We start from the raw sequence: 24,390 nt of genomic DNA, 5'->3' as shown, positions 1-24,390 counted from the left end.
TAAATACAAATACATAGCACAATGTATGGTGGTGGGCCTTTCCTCTTCTGTTCTCTATTGTTCCTCAAGCAAGGGGGAGGCCGATGACATCACGGATTCCTATCAGACCAACTCCTTGAATGCCTTACTCCTTGAACTTTGCAGTTGTGTCTAAAAAACACTATTTTGCTCAAAACATATTTTTCAACCTTTAGTGTGTGTACTTTACTGTATTTATACTTGGGATATTGCTTTTCAACAGTAAAAGTTGTATTCTGTCTCTCTCTCTCTCTCTAGTTGTGAGCTGCACGTTCGTTCCTCCTGCCCCCAGCCTCCCCAGCCTATCCCGTCCCCCCTGTGTGGAGGGATCAATAGAAACACTGTTCTTTGGGCGGGCAGGAACTACAATGTGACAGGCTTACAGCCCTAATCCAGCTACCAGCTCAGAGCTGCCTGTTACAACAACATGGGCAGTACCACTTCCAACTGGACTACTGTTACTATACTCACTGAGGGTAAGACACCTAACACTGACCCCTAACCTCCAACCTCTAGTCTTGTTGTAAAAACATGGGCAGTACTGCCTCCAAACTGGACTACTCTTACTACGCTAACTCTCTCTCTCTCTCTCTCTCTCTCTCTTCTCTCTCTCTCTCTCTCTTCTCTCTCTCTCTCTCTCTCTCTCTCCTCTCTCTCTCTCCTCCTCTCTCTCTCTCTCTCTCTCTCTCTCTCTCTCTCTCTCTCTCTCTCTCTCTCTCTCTCTCTCTCTCTCTCTCTCTCTCTCTCTCTCTCTCTCTCTCTCTCTCTCTCTCTCTCTCTGTGGTGTACAGTAACCTGACCATGGTGTGGCTGGACTGGAGCAGCTCTTTCTCTCTGAATGGTCCTCTGAGAGAGTACACATTGACAGACAACAACCTGATTGTCTACACCGAGCTACCTTTATTTACCATGCACCTCAGTGAAGAGTGAAACAACACACAAACACCTCACAGACACACACATACACAGACACACACACACCTCTCACAGATACCCACTCCCTCTATGACCAATGATCTGATTAGTTCTGAAGATGAATGTTGGTGCTACTCTTACAGATCTACAACTATCTCTCTCTCTACTCCTTCTCTCCCTCTCTAAGCCCTCTCTCTCAAGATAACCTGTACTACAGATATTGGCAGTGCCAGCACCCCTATCATCAGATTTAGTCCTGATACACGCATATGTGAGACAACACACAACACACACACACGTCACGGGTGTCACTCATTTGCAATGGAGGCATGATGGAACCTTTGACAAGCGTATGTAATGGCTTTCTGTGGTGAGAGCACATGGCTAAAATGGAGTTGGTATGATAAAATAGAAGGTATGAAGAAATGGTTGCCTGCCTGCTGGACTGTGTCGCTTCCTGTGACCCTTTCTGTTCGGTTAGTTGTGTTGTATTTTAAATGGCATGGTTTGTAAAGCTAAAAGTGTACGAAAATGATAGGAAGTGTGGAAATGACTTGCAGAATTGAAATACAAGTGTGAACCGAGAATGTGCTTGAACTTTGATTTCAACTTGTGGAGAGAACCATACCTTAAGGAACTAAATGTTAACTGTACTTTTGTTGTCTGCCTCTGCTTTACTCTGCCTGTTCAATCCAGACCTAGAACCTGTCACTTTCCACCCTGTGACAGACTTACACCTGTAGCTCCACCACAGGTGTAAGTCGCCACACACACACCTCTAGTCCTTCTACCTCTAAGTGGGGTTTGGGTTTATCAGATATCTACTCTAAGCTACACACCTCCACACTTTCTTGTACTGTGGCTTTGTTCTGTTGCACTTTAGCCTCATGCCCACCAGAGGGCAACGAAATCCCATTTATGTACTGGCGCCCTCTGGCTTTGAAAAGCCTTTATAGGAAACTGCTACCTGAGTCATTGTTCTGTACATGTTATAATGTATGTGTAAAGACACTGCCTACCCACTGGGCAAAATCTGGTTGAATCAATGTTTCCACGTCATTTCAACCTAAAAGATCTATGTGATGTTAAATCAACGTAAGGGCATTTAGTCTTTTTTTCACTCAACTTTTTACCTAAATCCAATGACATGTTGACATTTTTGGTTGAATAAACGTTATTTGACAACTCAACCAGATGTAAACTAGATGTTGAACTGATGTCTGTCCAGTGGGTACCAATTGTACATTTGACGAACTATTCACTGTACCATTTTCTTGTCTTTTTCTTCCCCTTCTTCCTACTTCCCCTCATTTCCCCTCTTTCCTTCTCCTCCCTCCCCGAGGCCGTATTCTGTGTTCTAAGCACGCATGTCAGTACTCTCAAGTAGCTGTCTCATGTCAGAATTAGACATTTATCCATGTTTCTCAAACATCAAATTTCGATGTTTAAAGTTACGTTTAGGCATTAACTCAGAATGGTTAAGGTTTGGGATAGGCTTAAAACAAAAATCTCAACTTTCCATCACTGGATTCAAACATGCAACCTTTGGCACCAGAGGCAGATGCTTACACCCATCCCTGTCCACAAATAAAACCTGCTTGAAGGTAAAAGTGCTCACTGCTGCCCCTAGTGGCCAGTTTCCATGTCATGCGCATATGGGTTGTTTCTCTTGGTGTGTGGGTTTCTCTTTTAGTATGTGGAATACTTCTATTCTACTGGTGTGTGGTCAGTGTATATATTTCACCCATCTCTACTTCCTGTTACCCATCACCCCCAGGGCCTGACGGACAGTAAGATTGTGGGCAGTGGCTTGCAGTTCAGCCCGATGTCGGTCCTTCATGTGCCAAGCCAATCACAGCTCAGCAACGCCTACTCCCAGAACTTCCTGCGTCAGTCAGCTGATCGAACAAGACAGGATGTCTCTGATGGGGAGGGAGGACAAGACTCTGGAGTGGTGAGGAGGGGGGAGGAGGGAGGAGGATGGACACGACCCTGGACGAGAGAGAGAGAGAGAGGGAGGTAGGTGGGGAGGAGGAAGAGGAGTAGAAAGTCCTACAATATAATGCTAAAATCCCACTGATCTCAGATTGTCTTTCATTATATGATCTCTGACCATGATGTTGTTTCTGTTGCAGTATGTGGAGGATGATGAGTTTGTTGAGCCTTCAGCTGCGTGAGGAAGGAAGACACCATGTTCACCGACACACACCTCTAGCTGGGGACCCCACATCGACACACACCCCAGGGATCTAAACTAAAACCAGGAACCCTGAACTCAAACTACGAATCCTGGACTCAGAACATCCCAGGCACTCCCAATCCAAGAAACTCCAAACCCACTGGGAATAAGAAAATACTCTTATTATTATTATTATTACTTATACTGACGCCAACTGACCTGGAAATAGGAAACCATTTCAGCAAGTGTAGAACGCAAAGCAATGCCTGTCACCTCTTCGGTTGTTCAACATTTTTGTTTATTCTCTGTTTTGGTGTGGTAATATTTTTATTGAGTTTATAATATAATATAATATGCCATTTAGCAGACGCTTTTATCCAAAGCGACTTACAGTCATATGCGCATACATTTTTACGTATGGGTGGTCCCGGGGATCGAACCCACTACCCTGGAGTTACAAGCGCCATGCTCTACCAATTGAGCTACAGAGGACCACCCATATTTCCCTTGAGGTTTGGTGCTTTGACGCACCTAACATTATGTTTCAAACTATCATGTACAGATTTTCAGCGTCTTCTTGGTACGTACACTGTAAATAATGTTTTAGTTTTTTTCTACTGCCAGTATTCATTTATGAATGTTAAAGAGTATTATATATAGTGTATTGTTTTGTTCGTATGTGATCTGGCCTATGTTCATAAGTCTGTCTTATTACTATGTTATACATCTCCATCTTCAACTCAGTCTTGAGTCAGCTGCTTAGCCCAGACAGCAATCCTTAGTCCAGAGTACAATAGTTAGTTTTAGAAGCCATCCACTAGAGAGCGAGGACTATAAAAGGCAAATGGTTGGCTGTACAGTTGGATGATCAGTGTAGAGACATAGCTGAAGAGAGACAGTCCACTCTGGGTGTCCTAGTTTAGATCCCTCTCCCCCTCTGCGGCTCCTGGCCTGGTTAGAACATAGACAGGGGCCATTTGAATAAAACGAGTTGACTCTTCTTGTGCAGCTTTGTTTAGAGAGCTGGGCATCAACAGTTTATCAAAAGTCTAGGTACTAGAATGCTTTTAAACTTTTTCCATACGACACATTGTACTGAAATTGTCGAATTAAGCAATAAGGCATGAGGGGGTGTGGTATATGGCCAAGATACCACGGCTAAGGGCTGTTCTTATGCGCAAAGCAGAGTGCCTGGATACAGCCCTTAGCCATGGTATATTGGCTATATACTACAAACCCCTGAGGTGCCTTATTGCTATTATAAACTGGTTACCAACATAATTAGAACAGTAAAAATAATGTTTTTGTCATACCCGTGGTATACGGTCTGATATACCACAGCTTTCAGCCAATCAGCATTCAGGGCTCGAACCACCCAGTTTATAAATGGTGTTTTTGTATGTCTCTGAATATTAATGTACTTGGGAAATAGTGATATTTGACTTAGTGTGATATGTTGCGGTTGTTGGCTGGAACAAAAACCAGAGGGTGGTACATGCACACACTTTATCATATAACAATGCTCACAACATAAACATTAACGTTTTGGAAACCGAAAGGATTGGAGTGAGGCATGAAACAAGTGTGATGACGTGTCACAGTTGCGCTTAGTGTTTGATGAAAGACACAGAGACAGTTGATATACTGAATTAGTGTGATTTACTCCATCAGTACAGACTTGAGGAGACGTCAGAAAGGACAGACGCAGCAGCTAGAGTTACAGAACACACACAAGTACCTATTTCATGTCAACGCTGTTTAACACAATTCCTATGAAGGGTCGATATGAGACATTACACTGAAAATGTCATAATTAGCAACAGATAAACAGCATGCTTTTGTCATCAACATGGTTCTCCTAACCAATGCTAAAACCACACTAAACTGTATGAAGACACCATATATGTAGTCGGTATATATTCATTTATTTATTCAGTGTCCACAGCGTTAATCTGTACCTTGATTTTACACACATCCACAGTGCCCTCTAGTGGATTCACATTGTAGTACCTAACCGAGGCCACCCAGACCCGTCTACCAAGCAGTAGAGATACCGCTGCATAACTAAGGCCTGCCATTCAACTAGTATTAGGTCCTCCATGTCAACCAAATCACATCACGCACACACACAACCAAAAGTATGTGGACACCTGCTCGGCAAACATCCCCCCAAAATTTATGGGCATTAATATGGAGTTGGTCCCCCCTTTGCTGCTATAAAAGCCTCCACTCTTCTGGGAAGGCTTTAACACACACAAACCTATGGGGACGGTATTTCAGCTTGCCATGTAGCGGTCAGTTTTGTTTTTATGTCCCTTAAAAAAGGGACACACCAAACTGGCAGTTACGACTGTGCCCCAACTCAAGGACGCCATTTTGACAAGGGCATAGTAGCTGCACGTTCACAGGCACATTCACAGCTATTGTTAAAGTTTAAAAAAAAATGTTTTCTAAAGTAAAAATAGAGTGATTGTAGCAGACAGTATGGCCCTTGGCGGCTCACACATTCAGAAGCAGCAACACCACTTTATTACGCTCATAAATCACACAGCTATCAAACACCAGCTAACAAAGTTGCTAACTTTTCTAAAGGGAAGGTTACACTGCTGAGAGCCCAGCGCTGCTTCGGAGTGTGTCACGCTTGTCTGGGACACACACACACACACACACACACACACACTTTGACAAGAGTATCCACACTAACCTGGTGCTCCCTCCTTGCACGGTTACCCACAGAGAGCGACATAACAGACATGTTGATCCCATGGCTACAGCCAGAGACTTAAGAGTAGTGCTGGGATGGAGCAAAAGCCTGCATGCCCTGTAACCCTATTACACCCAACTTTACAATACAAGGTTACCAGGTTTGTGTGACTACTGCTTGTCAGATAAACCCAAGCTGAACTGAAGGGTTATAAATAGGTCCTGTGTCAGTCTTTAGGGCTCTATTAAATCCCCATCGTGGAAGTTCAGCTTTACAGTGCGATTGAAATTTAAAGGCAATATTCCCGCTTTAGCAGAGACTGCATTCATGGTAAACGCTGCATATGTCGGCTCAATCGGAAATTACCTTTTATATTTCTATAGCGGAATCTTTAACACTTCAGCTTTACAGATTGAATAGATCCCTAATACTTCTTCTTACATCCTATACGACTAGCCAGCTCAAAGACAACAGCAATTCAGTGCCAACAGGTGAGTAATAGGCTAGTACTATACCATGTAGTCTAGCAAGCACTAATACATAGCGACATAATAATGCGTTTGTACATGTTATCCAAAATGTTATAACGAGCGACATAAATAGATCTCTTCCTTTTCTTTAGTATCTGTCTGAGGCGAAAGTGTAAACATAGCCAGAGAAGAGATATAGCTTAGGCCTAGATTTAATCCGATCGGCCCTTTTTGGGCCGGCTATGCACCTTTTAAAGGCAATGTTCCCGCGTTCGCAGAGACCGCATTCACGGTAAATGCTGCATACTGTGTCGGCTCAATCGGGCGGATCTAACACGGATCGGAATGAATCCAGGCCTTAGACACACAGAGACATAGAGAGGGACAGGCATTAGTCATCAAAGGGCTGAATATCATCTCATACAAAATAAAAATGTTACTTCATCGTCGAGGTGCGAGTGCAAATGCAATTTAGGTACGATAAAATATTAATATGAATAGCTTATATGAGAACAAACAGATATGTCGCAAACAGCAAATATGTAGATAAGAGTTATACACACATTTAAAATGCATCAGTATGATTACATATTATATTATTTTGATTATGTAGGTATATTCTCCATATACACCACCGTTCAAAAGTTTGGGGTCACTTAGAAATGTCCTTGTTTTCGAAAGAAAAGCAATTTTTTTGTCCATTAAAATAACATCAAATTGATCAGAAATACAGTGTAGACATTGTTAATGTTGTAAATGGCTATTGTAGCTGGAAACGGCAGATTTTTTATGTAATATCTACCTAGGCGTACAGAGGCCCATTATCAGCAACCACCAATGTTCCAACTGGCAGCTTCATTAAATAGTACCCGCAAAACACCAGTCTCAACGACAACAGTGAAGAGGCGACTCCGGGATGCTGACCTTCTAGGCAGAGTTGCAAAGAAAAGCCATATATATCTCAGACTGCCCATCTTAATCTTTTCTTTTTATTGGCCAGTATGAGATATGGCTTTTTCTTTGCAACTCTGCCTAGAAGGTTAGCATCCCGGAGTTGAGACTGGCTCAGTTGTGCACCGGGGCCTCCCACTCCTCTTTCTATTCTGGTTAGAGCCAGTTTGCACTGTTCTGTGAAGGGAGTAGTACGCAGCGTTGTACGAGATCTTCAGTTTCTTGGCAATTTCTCGCATAGAATAGCCTTCATTTCTCAGAACAAGAATAGACTGACGAGTTTCAGAAGAATGTTCTTTGTTTCTGGCCATTTTGAGCCTGTAATCGAACCCACAATTGCTGATGCTCCAGATACTCAACTAGTCTCAAGAAGGCCAGTTTTATTGCAATGGCACGTTGTGTTTGCTAATTCAAATATGCTAACATAATTGCAAAAGGGTTTTCTAATGAGCAATTAGCCTTTTAAAATGATAAACTTGAATTAGCAAACACAACGTGCCATTGGAACACAGGACTGATGGTTACTGATAATGGGCCTCTGTACGCCTATGTAGATATTACATTTTTTTTAAATCAGTCGTTTCCAGCTACAACAGCCATTTACAACATTAATGTCTACACTGTATTTCTGATCAATTTGATGTTATTTTAATGGACAAAAAAATTGCTTTTCTTTCAAAAACAAGGACATTTCTAAGTGACCCCAAACTTTTTGAACGGTAGTGTATAATCAGGTTGCATATTATTTAGATTTATATCTTTGTACATGTTGAACCCTCAGTTTGGTGTCATTCCCTCTCTTACTAAACATCTCGGTCTAGGACAGACCTGGGTCAAATACTGTATTTTCAGATACAATGGGTGCGCTTGATTTTGTTTGGTTCGCATTTTTGGGAATATTCCATTGGTTCCATTGTACTGGGCAAGCTAAATCAAGTGCACCTCAAGTTGTATGTATTTGACCCAGGTCTAGTCTATTGATGGGCGTGGAGGGAGGACGGGCTCCACTGAAAACTCCCTCTCTTTCCTCTTATTCTCGCTCTCCATCTGAAAGCTACTGTTGGGTGACAGGAGTGACGATAATAGCAGCTATCCAACCTGTGACACCACTGGACAGTGAGACCAACACACTGCATACAGACAGATATACTCCATTCAACCTTTGGTCTACTTCCTCTCTACATCACTGAAAGGACAGGTGGATATTTAGACTATGGCTAATGTTTAAAAAAGGCACTAAGTATGATTCCTTACATTTATAATAACATAGAATGCCATGCAAAGTCACTTTGACCTTCAGCATGAGATGTCTGTCTGTTTTGAGAAAGAAAAATGATAAGGTGATTTACTGTGTAATGTAGAATTCATTCAGGTCTAAAACACAACACGCATGGCCACTGGCTGGTTGAACAGCATTACTGTGTGTTGTGTGGAGGTTCACAACCTGTGAACCCAAACCATGAGTGTGTGAAAGTGATCACAACCACAAGGGGGAAATAAACCTATCTAGCACTTTGTGTTAATAGTCGATAAACTATATACCTCGAACACAAAGTTTCCTACTGATATCATGAGTGGACTATTGGAACAAACATTGGAGGAGGACCACTTATGTAGCTACCAGATTCCAGCCATGATGGAGAGATCTGAAGGGTTAAAGTCATGCTCTGAACTAGAAGATCATCCTTAGGCTAGTTAGCAACTTCCAGCAGGCGTCAAGTTTCTTCTCTTGACTGAGAATATAGGGCTTTATTTTGAGATGTCATACTGTGGCAGTCTTGAATATTGCCTGTGAGATGAAGTTGCCCCCAAACATTGATCCAAAGTCAGTTTAGTATGTTTTACTCCTAATGGTTAAGGTTAGGATTTGGGGAGGGTAGGCTGGTCCTAGATCAGTAGCTAGAGGAGTAACTTCTACCCGGAGCTGTTGACTTACTGACACCAGGGGCGTGTCTGTGTCAGAGCTGTCCGTAACTCACAGGCTGCTGTCAAGATTGGCCGGCTCGCTGCACTTCCTGTGTCGGGGGGAAGTGGAAGCCAGCTGGGTGGGGGAGGGGGAGGCAGTGGAGGAGGAGTCACTGCCTCCCCCCTCAGACCCCACCGAGGGAAGCGTGGTGAGCTGGGGGACTGGAGGTGCTCTCTTTCTGCCCAGAAATACCGCCCCCTCAAACCCTCCCTTCCTTCTCACCTCAGACCTAGCCTCCGCCACTGATCCTAACCCCACCCCCTCCTCTTCCAATTGGGCCCTTCCCCGAACGTCTCCTCCAGGACTGTCGGGGGGTTGCCATGGCGATTCCAAAACGCCCTCTTCGGCAGTGGCGCCACCTGTGACCACGGCAGCATTAGCAACAACATCAGCATTAGCGGCGTTAGCGCTTCGGCTAGCCCAGAGCTCCATGGCCGAGCCCCTCCGCTCTCCCTCCTCTCCCCCAGCCTCGCACAGTGACCGGGTTCGGGCCTCTGTACCTGGACCTGCCCCCTGTCCTGGAGCCTGTCCGGGGCGCTCCAGCAGACCTGTCCCCAGGGAGAAGTTCTGGAAGTCTCTGTAGCTGTGGAAGGACTCTGTGCGGCGGGCGTGGGCCAGCAGGGGGCTCTCTCTGTAGGGTCGTAGGGCTCCGTAGGTGGCCGTCTCTGGGATGGGCTCTTGGGCCTGCAGCCGGAGGCTGGGACAGACAGAGAGAGAATGGGGATCAGATAAATAGATACAGATGCCATGAAAAAGACAAGTATACAGACAAACGTTCACGACATGAAGAGTCAGAGACAGATTTAGGTGTGTAACTGACCTGGAGCAGGACTCTCGGAGGCGGCTGTGCTGCAGCACCGAAGGGGCGGGGCTGATATTGGGCGTGGCACAGCGGGAGGTGCTGAGGTCACACTGGTCCAATAGCTGCAGCAGCTCCTCCTCTGTTGGCCCTCCCACCTCTGTGAATTAAACACATAATTTATCAGTGTCGAACTAAATGTGAAAACAGTGTCAAAATGACACTATACAAGCCATGGATATGTACAATGCCCTCGGATGCATCTGTTCCTATACAAATAATGTATTATCACTCCTCACCATCGGTCTTCTTCTCCTCTCCCTTGTTGGCGGTGTCCATAGCGGTGGTGAGATCCCACATCTGAATGCTGCCGTTGCCATGGCCAGTAAAGAGGTACCTCCTGGGTCTAGAACCCATCCTGCTAGAACCCTCACACTCCCTCACCGTGAAACACGAGATGGTGGTCCCATCCACCGCCGCCACCTCACAGATCCTAGCAGGGACAACCAGGACAGCCACATCAGACCGGAACTGACTGCATTCAGACCAGAACAGAGCAGCCACAGTTCTGGTAGTTCAGTGTGTTTGAGCATAGTGCTAGCAACACTTCGGTTAAAGGTTGTATGCTCACTTGGGACACATTTGATGAATTTAAGTGCGTTTACTGTGAGCTGGATGAAAGTAACATAATGATGTGATCACACTCTCCGTAGCCGATGTGAGTAAGACCTTTAAACAAGTTAACATTCACAAGGTCGCAGGGCCAGACGGATTACCAGGACGCTTACTCAGAGCATGCGCTGACCAGCTGGCAAGTGTCTTCACTGACATTTTCAACCTATCCCTGACTGAGTCTGTAATACCAACATGATTCAAGCAGACCACCATAGTCCCTGAGCCCAAGAACGCTAAGGTGACCTGTCTAAATGACTACTGCCCTGTAGCACTCACATCTGTAGCCATGAATTGCTTTGAAAGGCTGGTCATGGCTCACATTAACACCATCATCCCAGAAACCCATGACCCCCTCCAATTCGCATACCGCCCCAACAGATCCACAGATGACGCAATCTCTATTGCGCTCCACACTGCCCTTTCCCACCTGGACATAAGGAACAGCTATGTGAGAATGCTGTTCATTCACTATAGTGCCCTCCATGCTCATCACTAAGCTAAGGACCCTGGTACTGAACACCTCCCTCTGCAACTGGATCCTGGACTTCCTGACGGGCCGCCCCCAGGTGGTGAGGGTAGGGAACAACACATCCACCACATTGACCATCAACACAGGGGCCCCTCAGGGGTGCGTGCTTAGTCCCCTCCTGTACTCCCTGTTCACCCACGACTGCATGGCCACGCAAAACTCCAGCACCACTATCAATTTTGCGGACGACACAACGGTGCAACCTCTACCTCAACGTGATCAAGACAAAAGAGCTGATCGTGGCCTACAGGAAAAGGGGGGCCGAGCACGCCCCCATTCACATCGACAGGGCTGTAGTGGAGTGGGTTGAGAGCACACAACTCCAACACCATCATAAAGTTTGCAGACGACACGACGATGAGACAGCCTATAGGGAGGAGGTCAGAGACCTGGCAGTGTGGTGCCAGGATAACAACCTCTCCTTCAACATGAGCAAGACAAAAGAGCTGATTGTGGACTCCAGGAAAAGGATTTCTGAGCACACACACATTCACATCAACAGGGCTGTAGTGGAGCGGGTCAAGAGCATCATGTTTCTCGCTGTCCACATCACTAAGAACCTATCATGGTCCAAACACACCAAGACACTCATGAAGAGGGCACGACAACACCTATTCCCCCTCAGGAGGCTGAAAAGATCTGGCATGGGACCTCAGATCCTCAAAAGGTTATACAGATACACCATCAAGAGCATCCTGACTGGTTGCATCACCGCTTGGTATGGCAACTGCTCGGCTTCCGACTGCAAGGCCCTACAGAGGGTAGTGTGAACAGCCCAGTACGTCACTGGGGCCGAGCTTCCTGCCATCCAGGACCTCTATACCAGGCAGTGTCAGAGGAAGGCCTAAGTCATAGACTGGTCTCTCTGATACCGCACGGCAAGCAGTACCGGAGCGTCAAGTCTGGGACCAAAAGGCTCCTTAACAGCTTCTACCCACAAGCCATAAAACTGCTGAACACTTAATCAAATGGCTACCCGGACTATTTACATTGACCCCCTTATTTTATTATTATTTATAATTTTTGGCACTGACTCTCTTGCACAGGTTCAATGTACACTCACTTGACTCTAACCACACACTCACTACACTCCAACACACACACACACACACACACTCCTTCACATATGCTGCTGCTATTTTCTGTTTATTATCTATGCAGTCACTTTACCCCTACATACATGTACACTACCGTTCAAAAGTTTGGGGTCACTTAGAAATGTCCTTGTTTTCGAAAGAAAAGCAATTTTTTGGTCCATTAAAATAACATCAAATTGATCCGAAATACAGTGTAGACATTGTTAATGTTGTAAATGGCTATTGTAGCTGGAAACGGCTGATTTTTAATGTAATATCTACCTAGGCGTACAGAGGCCCATTATCAGCAACCACCAATGTTCCAATGGCACGTTGTGTTTGCTAATCCAAGTTTATCATTTTAAAACGCTAATTGATCATTAGAAAACCCTTTTGCAATTATGTTAGCACAGCTGAAAATTGTTGTGCTGATTACAGAAGCAATAAAACTGGCCTTCTTGAGTCTAGTTGAGTATCTGGAGCATCAGCAATTGTGGGTTCGATTACAGGCTCAAAATGGCCAGAAACAAATAACTTTCTTCAGAAACTCGTCAGTCTATTCTTGTTTTGAGAAATGAAGGCTATTCCATGCGAGAAATTGCCAAGAAACTGAAGATCTCGTACAACGCTGTGTACTACTCCCTTCACAGAACAGCGCAAACCGGCTCTAACCAGAATAGAAAGAGGAGTGGGAGGCCCCGGTGCACAACTGAGCAATAGGACAAATACATTAGAGTGTCTAGTTTGAGAAACAGGCGCCTCACAGGTCCTCAACTGGCAGCTTCATTGAATAGTACCCGCAAAACACCAGTCTCAATGTCAACAGTGAAGAGGTGACTCCGGGATGCTGACCTTCTAGGAAGAGTTGCAAAGAAAAAGCCATATCTCAGACTGCCCATCTTAATCTTTTCTTTTTATTGGCCAGTCTGAGATATGGTTTTTATTGAGCAAATTTTTCTTACTTACTCTTTAAAAACTCTGCATTGTTGGTTAAGGGCTCGTAAGTACCATTTCACGGTAAGGTCTACACCTGTTGACAAATACAATTCGATTTGAGTAGATGTTGTGTGAGGATAACTGATGTGTAATACCTTTTCCCGGTGGAGGAGAGGCGAACAAACAGCTTGTTGGTGACGGGGATGACCTTCTGAATAAACACCTGCTGGTCATCTCTCTCCCCAAACGGACCTGAGAGGAAACCAGACCACACTGATGAGATTGGGCTCTAAACCCTCTGCTATACCCTTTTCACACTATCATGCCCACCCAAACCAAACTGTGTTGGCTCAGATATTTTCTTTTCACATTGTCCTTTTCAGCACGGTTTCAGCAACTATGGTGGATGCTTAAGCAGTACAGCTTGGTTTTGCTCACCTCGGTTAAGCTCAGTAGTGTGAAAAGCCCTTCATTGAAGGAGATGACACAGTGGGGGAGCAGGGAGAGCGTGGGGTGCTGGGCTTGTTGGAATTGTAATGTAAGTCTTACTGGGATTTAGACCCACACCTACACTAGGTTCTAGACTAGGGGTGTCAAACTATTTTGTCCCGGGGCCTCATTCATTCTTCAACAAGGTACGGAGGGCCGCACTGAAAATTGGTTGTATTTCCTCGTCATCAAAATTTGAAGAAAATTGTCCTCTATCCATCGTTTTGGGAATTTTCGATGCTCCCTGACTGTCTAGCTTTCATTTTGGTGATTATTAGCAATCTGGAAACAGTTAAAAAATTGTATGAAGGTAGGTCCATTATCATTTCTACACAGTTTCAATTTAGTTTTAGTGATTTTAAAGTATATTGAGTTTTTTTTCCCCAACAACAAAAAACGTAAATATGTATTTTTTTACTTAAACCACCCACGGGCCATATTGACACCCTTGCTCTAGACCAGGGGTGTCAAACGTCAGGCCCACGGGACGGATCAGGCCCGCAAACGGGTTTAATCCAGCACGCGAGATGATTTTGTAAAGTATAAAAATGAGCTGCAATTTTTCAATAAAAGAAACTGCTGTTCCAATTGCGTCCACTGGATGGTGCAATAGCAATTGTGTTAAGCAAGCAAACTGTTTATACCGGGGCAGAGCAAGTAGGACAAGCAAGTGCAGCCAGTCCAGATGAGCTACTTTGTTTTGCCCGCGATATTTATTACGGCTTCTACTTTTAACATTATGTGCTTTGGCACCCTCATTGCCCCAATATGTCTCTGTCAAAAAAGAGAAAAGTGAACGCAAAGTGCAGAGTGTTCCAAGAAAAATTGTCATCCTCCTATTTATTCACGGAATTGAATGGGAAAGCTGTATGTTTGGTGTGTTCACAGCATGTTGCAGTGCTGAAAGAATATAACCTTCGTCGCCACTATGTGAGTCTTCATGCCGACAAATATGACAACTTTCAAGGACAGCGGAGAAGAGAGAAGAGAGAAGGTGAATGAACTGTTGGCAGGTCTGAAGAAACAGCAGTCTGTGTTTACTCACAGCCGAGACATCAGTGACGCTGCAGTGAAAGCTAGCTACCTCATTGCTAATGAAATCGCAGTGGCTTCAAAACCATTTAGTGAGGGTGAATTTGTAAAAACATGCATGATGAAGGCAGCAGAGATTGTGTGCCCTGAAAAGCGCCAGGCTTTTGCAAATATCAGCCTGACTAGAAACACAGTTGCAAACAGGATTTCCGATCTTTCAGTGGATTTGGACAGCCAGTTGAAGCAAAAAGTAAAGTCAATTATTGCGTTTTCGGTTGCAATTGATGAAAGCACGGACATTACAGATGTTGCACAACTGGCCATTTTCATCCGCGGAGTTGATGACACATTGACCGTCACCGAGGAGTTTGTGGAGTTGGTGCCGATGACAGATACAACGACAGCAGCTGATATTTTCACTGCACTCGTCAGTGGACAGGGTCGGAGTGGACTGGTCCCGCGCTGTCAGCCTGGCTACAGATGGTGCGCCCTCAATGATCGGGAAAAAAGCAGGTGTTGTGACAAAGTTCAGAGAGAAAGTGCAATCTGCAAATGGAGGACGTGATTTTTGGACTTTTCACTGTATTTTGCACCAGGAGGATTTGTGTTGCAAGTCATTAAAGATGGATAACGTCATGAAGGTGGTCATCCAAATTGTTAATTTCATCCGATCCAGAAGCCTGAATCACCGTCAGTTTGACAGCCTCCTCAGAGAGAAAGACCACATATATGGCCTGCCATACCACACTGAGGTAAGATGGTTAAGCCGAGGTGCTGTGCTGAGGTGTTTCTTTGATTTACGAGAAGAAATTGAACAGTTCATGGAAGAAAAGGGCAAACCAGTTAGAATTTCATTCCGCAGAATGGATGCAGGACCTTGCATTTATGGTGGATGTTACAGAGCACCTGAATAACTTGAACAAACAGCTGCAAGGGCGCAACAAAGTTGTCACGCAGTATTATGACAGCATACGTTCTTTCAAGTTGAAGCTGTCATTGTAGGAGACGCAACTCGCCGGTGGTGATGCAGCTCACTTCCCCTGTCTGAAAAATGTGTGCGCGACCCAACATGTGGCAGACATGAAGTGGTTCAAAGATAAAATAACAGGACTGTTACGGGAGTTGGAGCAACGCTTTCAGATTTTTGGTGAACTGGAGAAAGACTTCAAAGTTTTTTGCTCGCCATTCACCGTGAATCCCTCTGATCTGTCCGTCAGCATCCAACTTGAAATAATAGACTTGCAGTGTGACTCGGATTTGAAGGGCAAATTTGCCGCAGCTGGCTTGGACACATTTTATCAGAATCTCTTGCCAGGTTACCCCAACTTGACAGCCCTCGCTGCAAAACTGTTGTGCATGTTTGGAACCACATATCTTTGTGAGCAAGTTCTCTGTAATGAGCATAAATAAAACAAAGCTGCGCTCAAGGCTCTCGCACAAGCACTTGAAATCACATCCTGAAGTTGGCTGCCACTCAGGATGTGACGCCTGATATTGATGCGCTGGTGAAAGCTAAAAGATGCCAGGTTTCAGGAGTCAAATAAACTATGCAACCCCACTTAAAGTGCTGCATGAGACACCCTGATATGTTCTGTGATCTGTGATATACTTCTGTGAATCACTGAGGCATTGTGTGTTTGTGTGTTCTTTGTCCTCAGAATTTTCAAATAACTTGAGGTGTTTTATGATTAATAGGGATGTTGTGCTTTTGGACACAAACTCAGGCTCCAGCTTTATGTTTATATGTTTTTATGTTGTGCTATTGTTTTTAATTGTTTTTATTTCATTTGTATATTTAACCTATTCTTGACTTTGTGGTTCTTGCACTTGTTTGGGGAACAGGATTTCATTATTTTTATCTACATTTCTGCCTGAGAAATGACACCCTGATATAGTTCTGTGATCTGTGAAACAGTTCTGTGAATCACTGAGGCATTGTGAGTTTGTGTGTTCTTTTTCTTTAGAATTTTCAAATAGACTTGAGGTGTTTTATGATTAATAGTGATGTTGTGCTTGTACTATTTTGGACACACTATCCTCAGGCTCCAGCTTTATGTTTATCGTATTAAAACAAAGAAAACAATCTGAAGTTGTTGTTTTTAAGTTATATATACACCATGATTTTACTGGTCCGGCCCACTTGGGAATAGATTTTCCTCCATGTGGCCCCTGAGCTAAAATGAGTTTGACACACCTGCTCGAGACCCTTTCTAGATAAAAAAAATATCATCCATCCCTTCCATTTCCCATATCTATTTCCCTCTCTCTCCCCATCTCTCACCGATGTCGTTGCCTGATGAGTAGCTGCCATGGCTCTCCGTCTCCTCCAATGAGAGGATCTTAAAGGAGGCCAGGGGGGTGGAGCCAGGCTGCGTGGAGATCATGCCTCGGAACCGCGTCACCGTCCACGTCCGCACATGGTTGTTGTCCGCACACACTAAAGGACACACACATGGAAAGACAGAGGCAAACACACACAATGTGTATGAAACACAGCCATTAAAATACATACAGTGAGGGAAAAAAGTATTTGATCCCCTGCTGATTTTGTACGTTTGCCCACTGACAAAGAAATGATCAGTCTATAATTTTAATGGTATGTTAATTTCAACAGTGAGAAAATCCAGAAAAACGCATGTCAAAAATGTTATAAATTGATTTGCATTTAATGAGGGAAATAAGTATTTGACCCCCTCTCAATCAGAAAGATTTCTGGCTCCCAAGTGTCTTTTATACAGGTAACGAGCTGAGATTAGGAGCACACTCTTAAAAGGGAGTGCTCCTAATCTCAGTTTGTTACCTGTATAAAAGACCTGTCCACAGAAGCAATCAATCAATCAGATTCCAAACTCTCCACCATGGCCAAGACCAAAGAGCTCTCCAAGGATGTCAGGGACAAGATTGTAGACCTACACAAGGCTGGAATGGGCTACAACACCATCGCCAAGCAGCTTGGTGAGAAGGTGACAACAGTTGGTGCGATTACTCGCAAATGGAAGAAACACAAAATAACTGTCAATCTCCCTCGGCCTGGGGCTCCATGCAAGATCTCACCTCGTGGAGTTGCAATGATCATGAGAACGGTGAGGAATCAGCCCAGAACTAGACGGGAGGATCTTGTCAATGATCTCAAGGCAGCTGCGACCATAGTTACTAAGAAAACAATTGGTAACACACTACGCCGTGAAGGACTGAAATCCTGCAACGCCCGCAAGATCCCCCTGCTCAAGAAAGCACATATACAGGGCCGTCTGAAGTTTGCCAATGAACATCTGAATGATTCATAGGAGAACTGGGTGAAAGTGTTGTGGTCAGATGAGACCAAAATCGAGCTCTTTGGCATCAACTCAACTCGCCAAGTTTGGAGGAGGAGGAATGCTGCCTATGACCCTAAGAACACCATCCCCACCGTCAAACATGGAGGTGGAAACATTATGCTTTGGGGGTGTTTTTCTGCTAAGGGGACAGGACAACTTCACCGCATCAAAGGGACGATGGACGGGGCCATGTACCGTCAAATCTTGGGTGAGAACCTCCTTCCCTCAGCCAGGGCATTGAAAATGGGTCGTGGATGGGTATTCCAGCATGACAATGACCCAAAACACACGGCCAAGGCAACAAACGAGTGGCTCAAGAAGAAGCACATTAAGGTCCTGGAGTGGCCTAGCCAGTCTCCAGACCTTAATCCCATAGAAAATCTGTGGAGGGAGCTGAAGGTTCGAATTGCCAAATGTCAGCCTCGAAACCTTAATGACTTGGAGAAGATCTGCAAAGAGGAGTGGGACAAAATCCCTCCTGAGATGTGTGCAAACCTGGTGGCCAACTACAAGAAACGTCTGACCTCTGTGATTGCCAACAAGGGTTTTGCCACCAAGTACTAAGTCATGTTTTGCAGAAGGGTCAAATACTTATTTACCTAATTAAAATGCAAATCAATTTATAACAGTTTGACATTTGTTTTTCTGGATTTTTTTGTTGTTATTCTGTCTCTCACTGTTCAAATAAACCTACCATTAAAATTATAGACTGATCATTTCTTTGTCAGTGGGCAAACGTACAGGGGATCAAATACTTTTTTCCCCCACACTGTATATTTAGACATAGTGAACATTGGCATACCTGTTATTTTCTTAACCCGATTACACAACGCTCAAACCTATCCCAAAATCCTCCCCTCCTGCTCTCTCCCCTTCTTACCTGAGACCAGGTGTTTCTCCGAGAGCATGATCTTGGTGACAGGGGAGCGGTGGACAGTAAAGGTTTGGAAGAGCTGAGGTCCAGAGCCTACTGTCTCAGGGTGTTGAACTATGACCCGGACTGCTCCAGAACTGGTTCCATACGCTATCTCTATCCAGTTACCACTCACACCTAGAGTCAGAGGGAGAAAAAGAGAGAAAGATAAGAATTGCTCAGGAAGGCTGAACCCCAACGGAAATATATTATTTGTGTGTGTGTGTGTGTGTATTCATGTACACGTAGGTGTGTGTTTGAGAGTGTGTGTGCGCGTGTGGACTCACTGGTCTTGGGTGTGAGGTAGACACTGAGAGCAGTGATGGCGTCATTAGACGGGTCGTGGTACAGCTCTGTCACCAACAGATCATTATCCTTCATCCTCAGAGGAAACTTCTGCATGTCTGAGAGAGAGAACCAAGAAGGCTTAGGGTCAATTCCATTTCAGTCAATTAAGGAAATAAACAAAAAATCTAATTCCACTTCCTGAATTAAGTGTGTGCGTACCTATGTAGTAGATGGATCCGTTGTTGCAGCCCAGTAGCAGAAAGGAGCCAGCCGTGTCACAGCTGGTGATGGGAACTACATCCTGCACCTGATGGAGAGGAGAGAAAAGAAAGGGTTCAAATGAAACCTACCCCTCTCTCTCCCTGTGTACCGGGCGGCCACCGTCACGCACGGCTCACACAACATTATTATTATTTTCTCTGATATTCATAGCTACTACTGTACATCAAAAAAGGCAGAAAATTATGTTCACGGCACACATACACTTTAAAACATTCTTCAGTCTTCTTCTCTAAGCCCTGTTGACATTTCTCTCCCTCCCTCCCTCTCTCCATCCTGACACACACACCCTATGTAATCCTACCTGCCAGTGCTGTGTAACAGCGTTCCAGACCCCCACCTTCCCAGTGTGACTGGTGGCCACCAGCTGGTTCCCAATGAAGAACAGATGATCTACTGGTACACCCAGACTAAACACACCTAGAGAGAGGAGAGAGAAACAATAAAACACACGCATGTCTCGCTTTCACAAACACACACACACACACACACACACACACACACACACACACACACACACACACACACACACACACACACACACACACACACACCTACCTATCTCGTTGCCACTCCCTCCGTCCTGGATGCTCCAGAGGATGATGTTGTTATTGGAGGCAGCTGCCACCATCTTGTCCTTATCGCCATGGGGACCACCCACCACCTGTATAACAATAAACTTAATTGATAAAGCACCTTTCGGACAATACATTGTGATTTAGTGATGTACAGTTATAGAAGTATAACACAACCTTGGCGTTAAGGGCGATTCTCTCCATGGACCAGTCCAGATAGGGGCTAGAAAACACCTGCTGCCACCCTGACGACTCTTTTATCCTGAAGAACACATACACGTTAATACACACACATTAGTACACCCACACTCAAGATTTATGAGGAGTATAATATATAAATAATATCAACTCTGAGTCGATGAATCCGACTACTAATGCCAGTGTTACCTGTAGCAGATGACAAAGTGTGCATAAGCCACTACGATCCAGTTATGATGTCCAGCTACAATCAGCACCTTCCTAGGGTCCACCGCAGCACCTGGACACATAACAAAGCACTTTACCTAATAACCTGGAAACATAACATTTTACCTTAAAACACACACAGTTCTGTACACAATAGTTGATATAGGTCAATAATGGTATTATTTTTGCCTACCCTTTTTGTTCCCTATGTTTTTTACTGTTTAGTGAGCATGCTCTGTACATTAGCATGATTGCACTAAAGTGCTTACAAATGCAATGTTATTACAAAATGTCTGTACACAACCATGTACAGTGTATTTCAACCATGTACAATGTATTTGAGTAAGGGTGTCAACATAATATAATTTGATCATCAATATTACTAATAGGATAATTCAGCTGTGTTCAAAGCATGTGCATACTACACTGAGAGCCCTCTCATGCTCTCTGAACTCCAGCTCAAACCAGCTCTGGCTCTAAACACACACACACACAGCCCAGAACTAAGTTAAATGTGAGCTTTTAACTATGGTGCTTTTTACCCCATGTTAGGTCATGTCAGCTCCAGCTGTAACACAGCCACACACAGACACACACACACCATCTCCTGACTAGTGGTAGGACTGAGGATTATTCTGATTGGTCATTAAAAAAGGCACACAGTGTTCTGAGGAGACTGGGGAGTAGAGCACCACAGCCCTAGCCCTGCTCCACGCCTCATTACACAAACACCATTGCCCCCACCCTTGTTTTTTAACCCTGCCCTCCTGCTCACCCAGTCTGTGTGGTCCCTCGGCTCCAGGGGGTCCGGGGAGTGAGGGGTGGGGGGGACAGGTATGGGGGAACCCCCCCTCTGCTCCGGTAGGACCAGGCCGATCCTCAGGGGCAGGGCCCGAGGCTGCAGGGGTGGAGCTGAACTTACGGGCTGGGAGAGCTGTGGGAGAAACACATTCCTCAAGCAATCAATCAACCAACTAACTAATAAAATAATTACTCAAATTCTACATGACTAACACATTTTATGAATGTCAAAAATACCAAAAGTTCAAAGACCAAAACTAGAAAGAGCATCACTAGAGCGCTCATGTTTCCCTTGTAAACAGACAGAGAGATAGAGGGATAAGAGCGATGGAGGGAGAATATAATGATGTCCTGTAATTCACCTGTACCAGAGGAGAGTTGTGGGAATACAGTACCTGGAGGAGGGAGGTATCCATGGAACAGAACACTGCCACAGGATGAACGTTCTACTTCCTCACACAGCAGCAACCTCCTCACTGAAGACAGCCACCATAACACAAGAGAAGAAGATAGTCTGAAACACTTTAGAAACTTGATATATAAACCACTAAATCAGCATTTTACAGCATGTGATTTATACAGTTGCCTAGTATTATCCAGTAGGTAGTGTACTGAAAACTACTTGGTAAGTGGACAAGGTCAAACTATTAAGTGATGGTTAATTGTGCTGTTTCCAGATCCACTTAAGATTTTTAGTTATAGAAAATAACAATGCAATACCATGTAGAAGCACAATAATTATTCAGGTTAGTGCATAGAGGCCATACCTAATGGTGTTATCCCATAAAACTCAGCTTCATGGCGGAGAATGTTAATGTTTACCCCCCTATGAAGAGAAGAGAACATCAGTCATAGGACCTTATAACCTGTACCAATATGCTTCTGCTAATATTTAAAGGATACTGTTCCTGTGTGTAGAGAGGGTCAGGTGTTCTTACCGTAAGTCTAACTCTTTGGTTCGAAGAAAATTCAAGATGGGCGCAAAGGCTGTTGGGTCCCTGTCAATAAATATCTGGAGGACAAGAGGCACATTTAGAAACGTAATACATAAATATCATTATGTTACAGTTTAATATCTCTGTATGAGAGTACATGAGAGAGTATTTGTGGAATGTGTGGCCTACGCTCTCACCAGACCCCCAAAAAACGTGGAAAACATTGAAGACAAATATGTTTGCCTGTCGCATAGAAGAATGTACTCACAGCTCCAGTTTCATCCCGTAGAGTTGATATTCTCCCACTCAGCAAACTGAAACACACACACACCACACACACACACTTAACCTCGTGCTGTAGTTAGCCCCTAACAAGCTCATCTCAGCTTTCATTCTGGCTTTATGTAAAATGTGGGCCAGACTTGACCTAACACTGTTTTTGATACACTGTGCATTATCAAGATTGAATCCTTGGGAGATGAACCTTGAAGTGAACTAGGTAACCTTTCCAGAGCTGTAGCCAGATCACATTTTAGCAGAGATGTGCAGAGAACAAGTACAGTGGGATGTAGACCCACCTTGAGAAGAAAGAGTCTGGAATCCACATGAGAGTCTGTCTAGAGGTGCTGAACCTGAGAGGGAGGAGAGGTTATACCTTAGATCAGACATACTGTATCATGACACAATGCAAAATGAATGACATGCAATGACAGTGAATTGTACTGTACAATAATACATATAAATGTTCATGAATTCTCATGTGTTTTCATTTACTTTTTGTATTCCTTCCGAAGAGGGATACACAGGACATAGCATCACTTCATGTATTTCTATGTCCAAGGTGGAGTCATATTACATACACACTTAATACATTATGGAAAGTGTTTACTGTGATATACATGTATCATGCTTGGGTAATGCTACTGCAGCCTGGTCTCATAGACTGCAACATAGTACAATCAAAATAGTACATTTTACATTTGGTATGGTTACATAAGACAGAAGGTTACTTAAGGCAAAAACAAAAGCAGGGTGGTTAGTCGGGGTAGACTGGTAGGCATACACCGCGAACGTCTAGCAACCCAAAGGTTGTGTGTTCGAACCTCATCACGGACACATTGCAATTTGTAACATATCATACGATTTGTAATTCGTAACATAACATACGAAATGGATGATGGACATCCACAAATTAATACATACCATAGGAAACGTAACATATCAAACTAATTGGAGTATCCCGGATTTAAGTTTACTATGTTACGTCTACCCTGGAGTCCGTGGCTTCTGCCAAACATTTGACTGGAATACAGGACATTTTCCAGACATAGCCATAGTTAACTATATGAGCCTATATCCTATGTGACAGAAAATGCCCATTCGCTGCGGAACACCAAGATTGCATTTTGCTACAATGTAAACGCCTTGACAATACGAGCGCGTGTGTTGCGTGCTTTTCGTGCATTTGATCGCAGCTCCAATCCCATGTTCTCGTCTGCGACGGCATGTCATTGTCAACCTAAAAAGAAACGATCATGCAACATGTCTGCCTGTTCGAGTCTGTCAATACTGTCCTCCCTGAGAGCACATTGACAGTTCTATAGACTGTAAGGCTATTTAAACGCTGTAATACCTTGTCCCACCGACGTTCAGTTGAATAATTTCTCCCATCCCAGATGTTATATTGACATTCGCGGCCATGTTTCCACCCCGTCCCGTGCGTGTGGGTCACTCGTAGCCAGCAGAATCTGTCCAATGTTTCCAGTTTGGTGTGTCAATCTTCAGTTTACCCCCTTCTGCTCCCCGCTCCCCTACGTCTCCAAGCCTCCATAAAATGTCACTTCCACGCAGCGATAGCCCCCACATTCATAGGCTATGGTTGTGTGTAGCCTTTAGGCAATGGTCATGCGAGTCTAATTTACCAAAGTTAGTCGATATACACTTTCATATGCATCCATGTGAGTTTGTAATATCGAGTATTTTAGTGTCTTCGAGCTGTTTTCTGTGTCGTGGGGTGACGACTGTCGATGCTGTGGTCTTGTTGAAGGAACCGCTGCCTCTCCCACTACGGTCACTACGTCATCCCATATCTGGAGCCCTCTTGCCACGGTTGCCATATATAACCACTTGGGCCACTT

The 24,390-nt window shown here is 44.4% G+C and overlaps 1 protein-coding gene across 1 annotated transcript; it reads right to left on the bottom strand.

Annotated features, from left to right (window-relative positions):
* Positions 1 to 7,918: 7,918 nt before the first annotated feature.
* kctd3 (potassium channel tetramerization domain containing 3) lies at positions 7,919 to 24,303 on the bottom strand. Its single transcript, XM_041855422.2, has 19 exons — positions 23,886 to 24,303; positions 22,831 to 22,884; positions 22,521 to 22,566; positions 22,256 to 22,329; positions 22,085 to 22,143; positions 21,713 to 21,793; positions 21,292 to 21,450; positions 20,499 to 20,589; positions 20,289 to 20,373; positions 20,095 to 20,200; positions 19,841 to 19,956; positions 19,477 to 19,564; positions 19,257 to 19,373; positions 18,937 to 19,107; positions 17,021 to 17,176; positions 13,374 to 13,470; positions 10,302 to 10,495; positions 10,024 to 10,162; positions 7,919 to 9,900 (listed from the first exon to the last, which is right to left on the bottom strand). Exons 1-19 carry the CDS (start codon positions 23,951 to 23,953, stop codon positions 9,213 to 9,215), a joined length of 2,589 nt encoding a protein of 862 aa, XP_041711356.2. The 5' UTR covers positions 23,954 to 24,303; the 3' UTR covers positions 7,919 to 9,212.
* Between the last annotated feature and the right edge of the window lie 87 nt (positions 24,304 to 24,390).

Source organism: Coregonus clupeaformis, chromosome 29 (assembly GCF_020615455.1).
Source record: "Coregonus clupeaformis isolate EN_2021a chromosome 29, ASM2061545v1, whole genome shotgun sequence".
Lineage (NCBI taxonomy): Eukaryota > Metazoa > Chordata > Actinopteri > Salmoniformes > Salmonidae > Coregonus > Coregonus clupeaformis.
Note: the sequence above shows the minus strand (reverse complement) of the source record. Positions and strands in the feature narration are given on the sequence as shown.

Bases quoted from the DNA above. Each gene is read 5' to 3' on its own strand.
- kctd3 (XM_041855422.2), bottom strand. From the start codon at position 23,953: ATGGCCGCGAATGTCAATATAACATCTGGGATGGGAGAAATTATTCAA. The intron at 21,451-21,712 runs GTACTGTATTCC...TTTCTCCCACAG, and splicing joins TGGATACCTCCCTCCTCCAG to CTCTCCCAGCCCGTAAGTTC. The intron at 17,177-18,936 runs GTAAGAAGGGGA...TGTGTCCTTTAG, and splicing joins GGAGAAACACCTGGTCTCAG to TGTGTGCGGACAACAACCAT.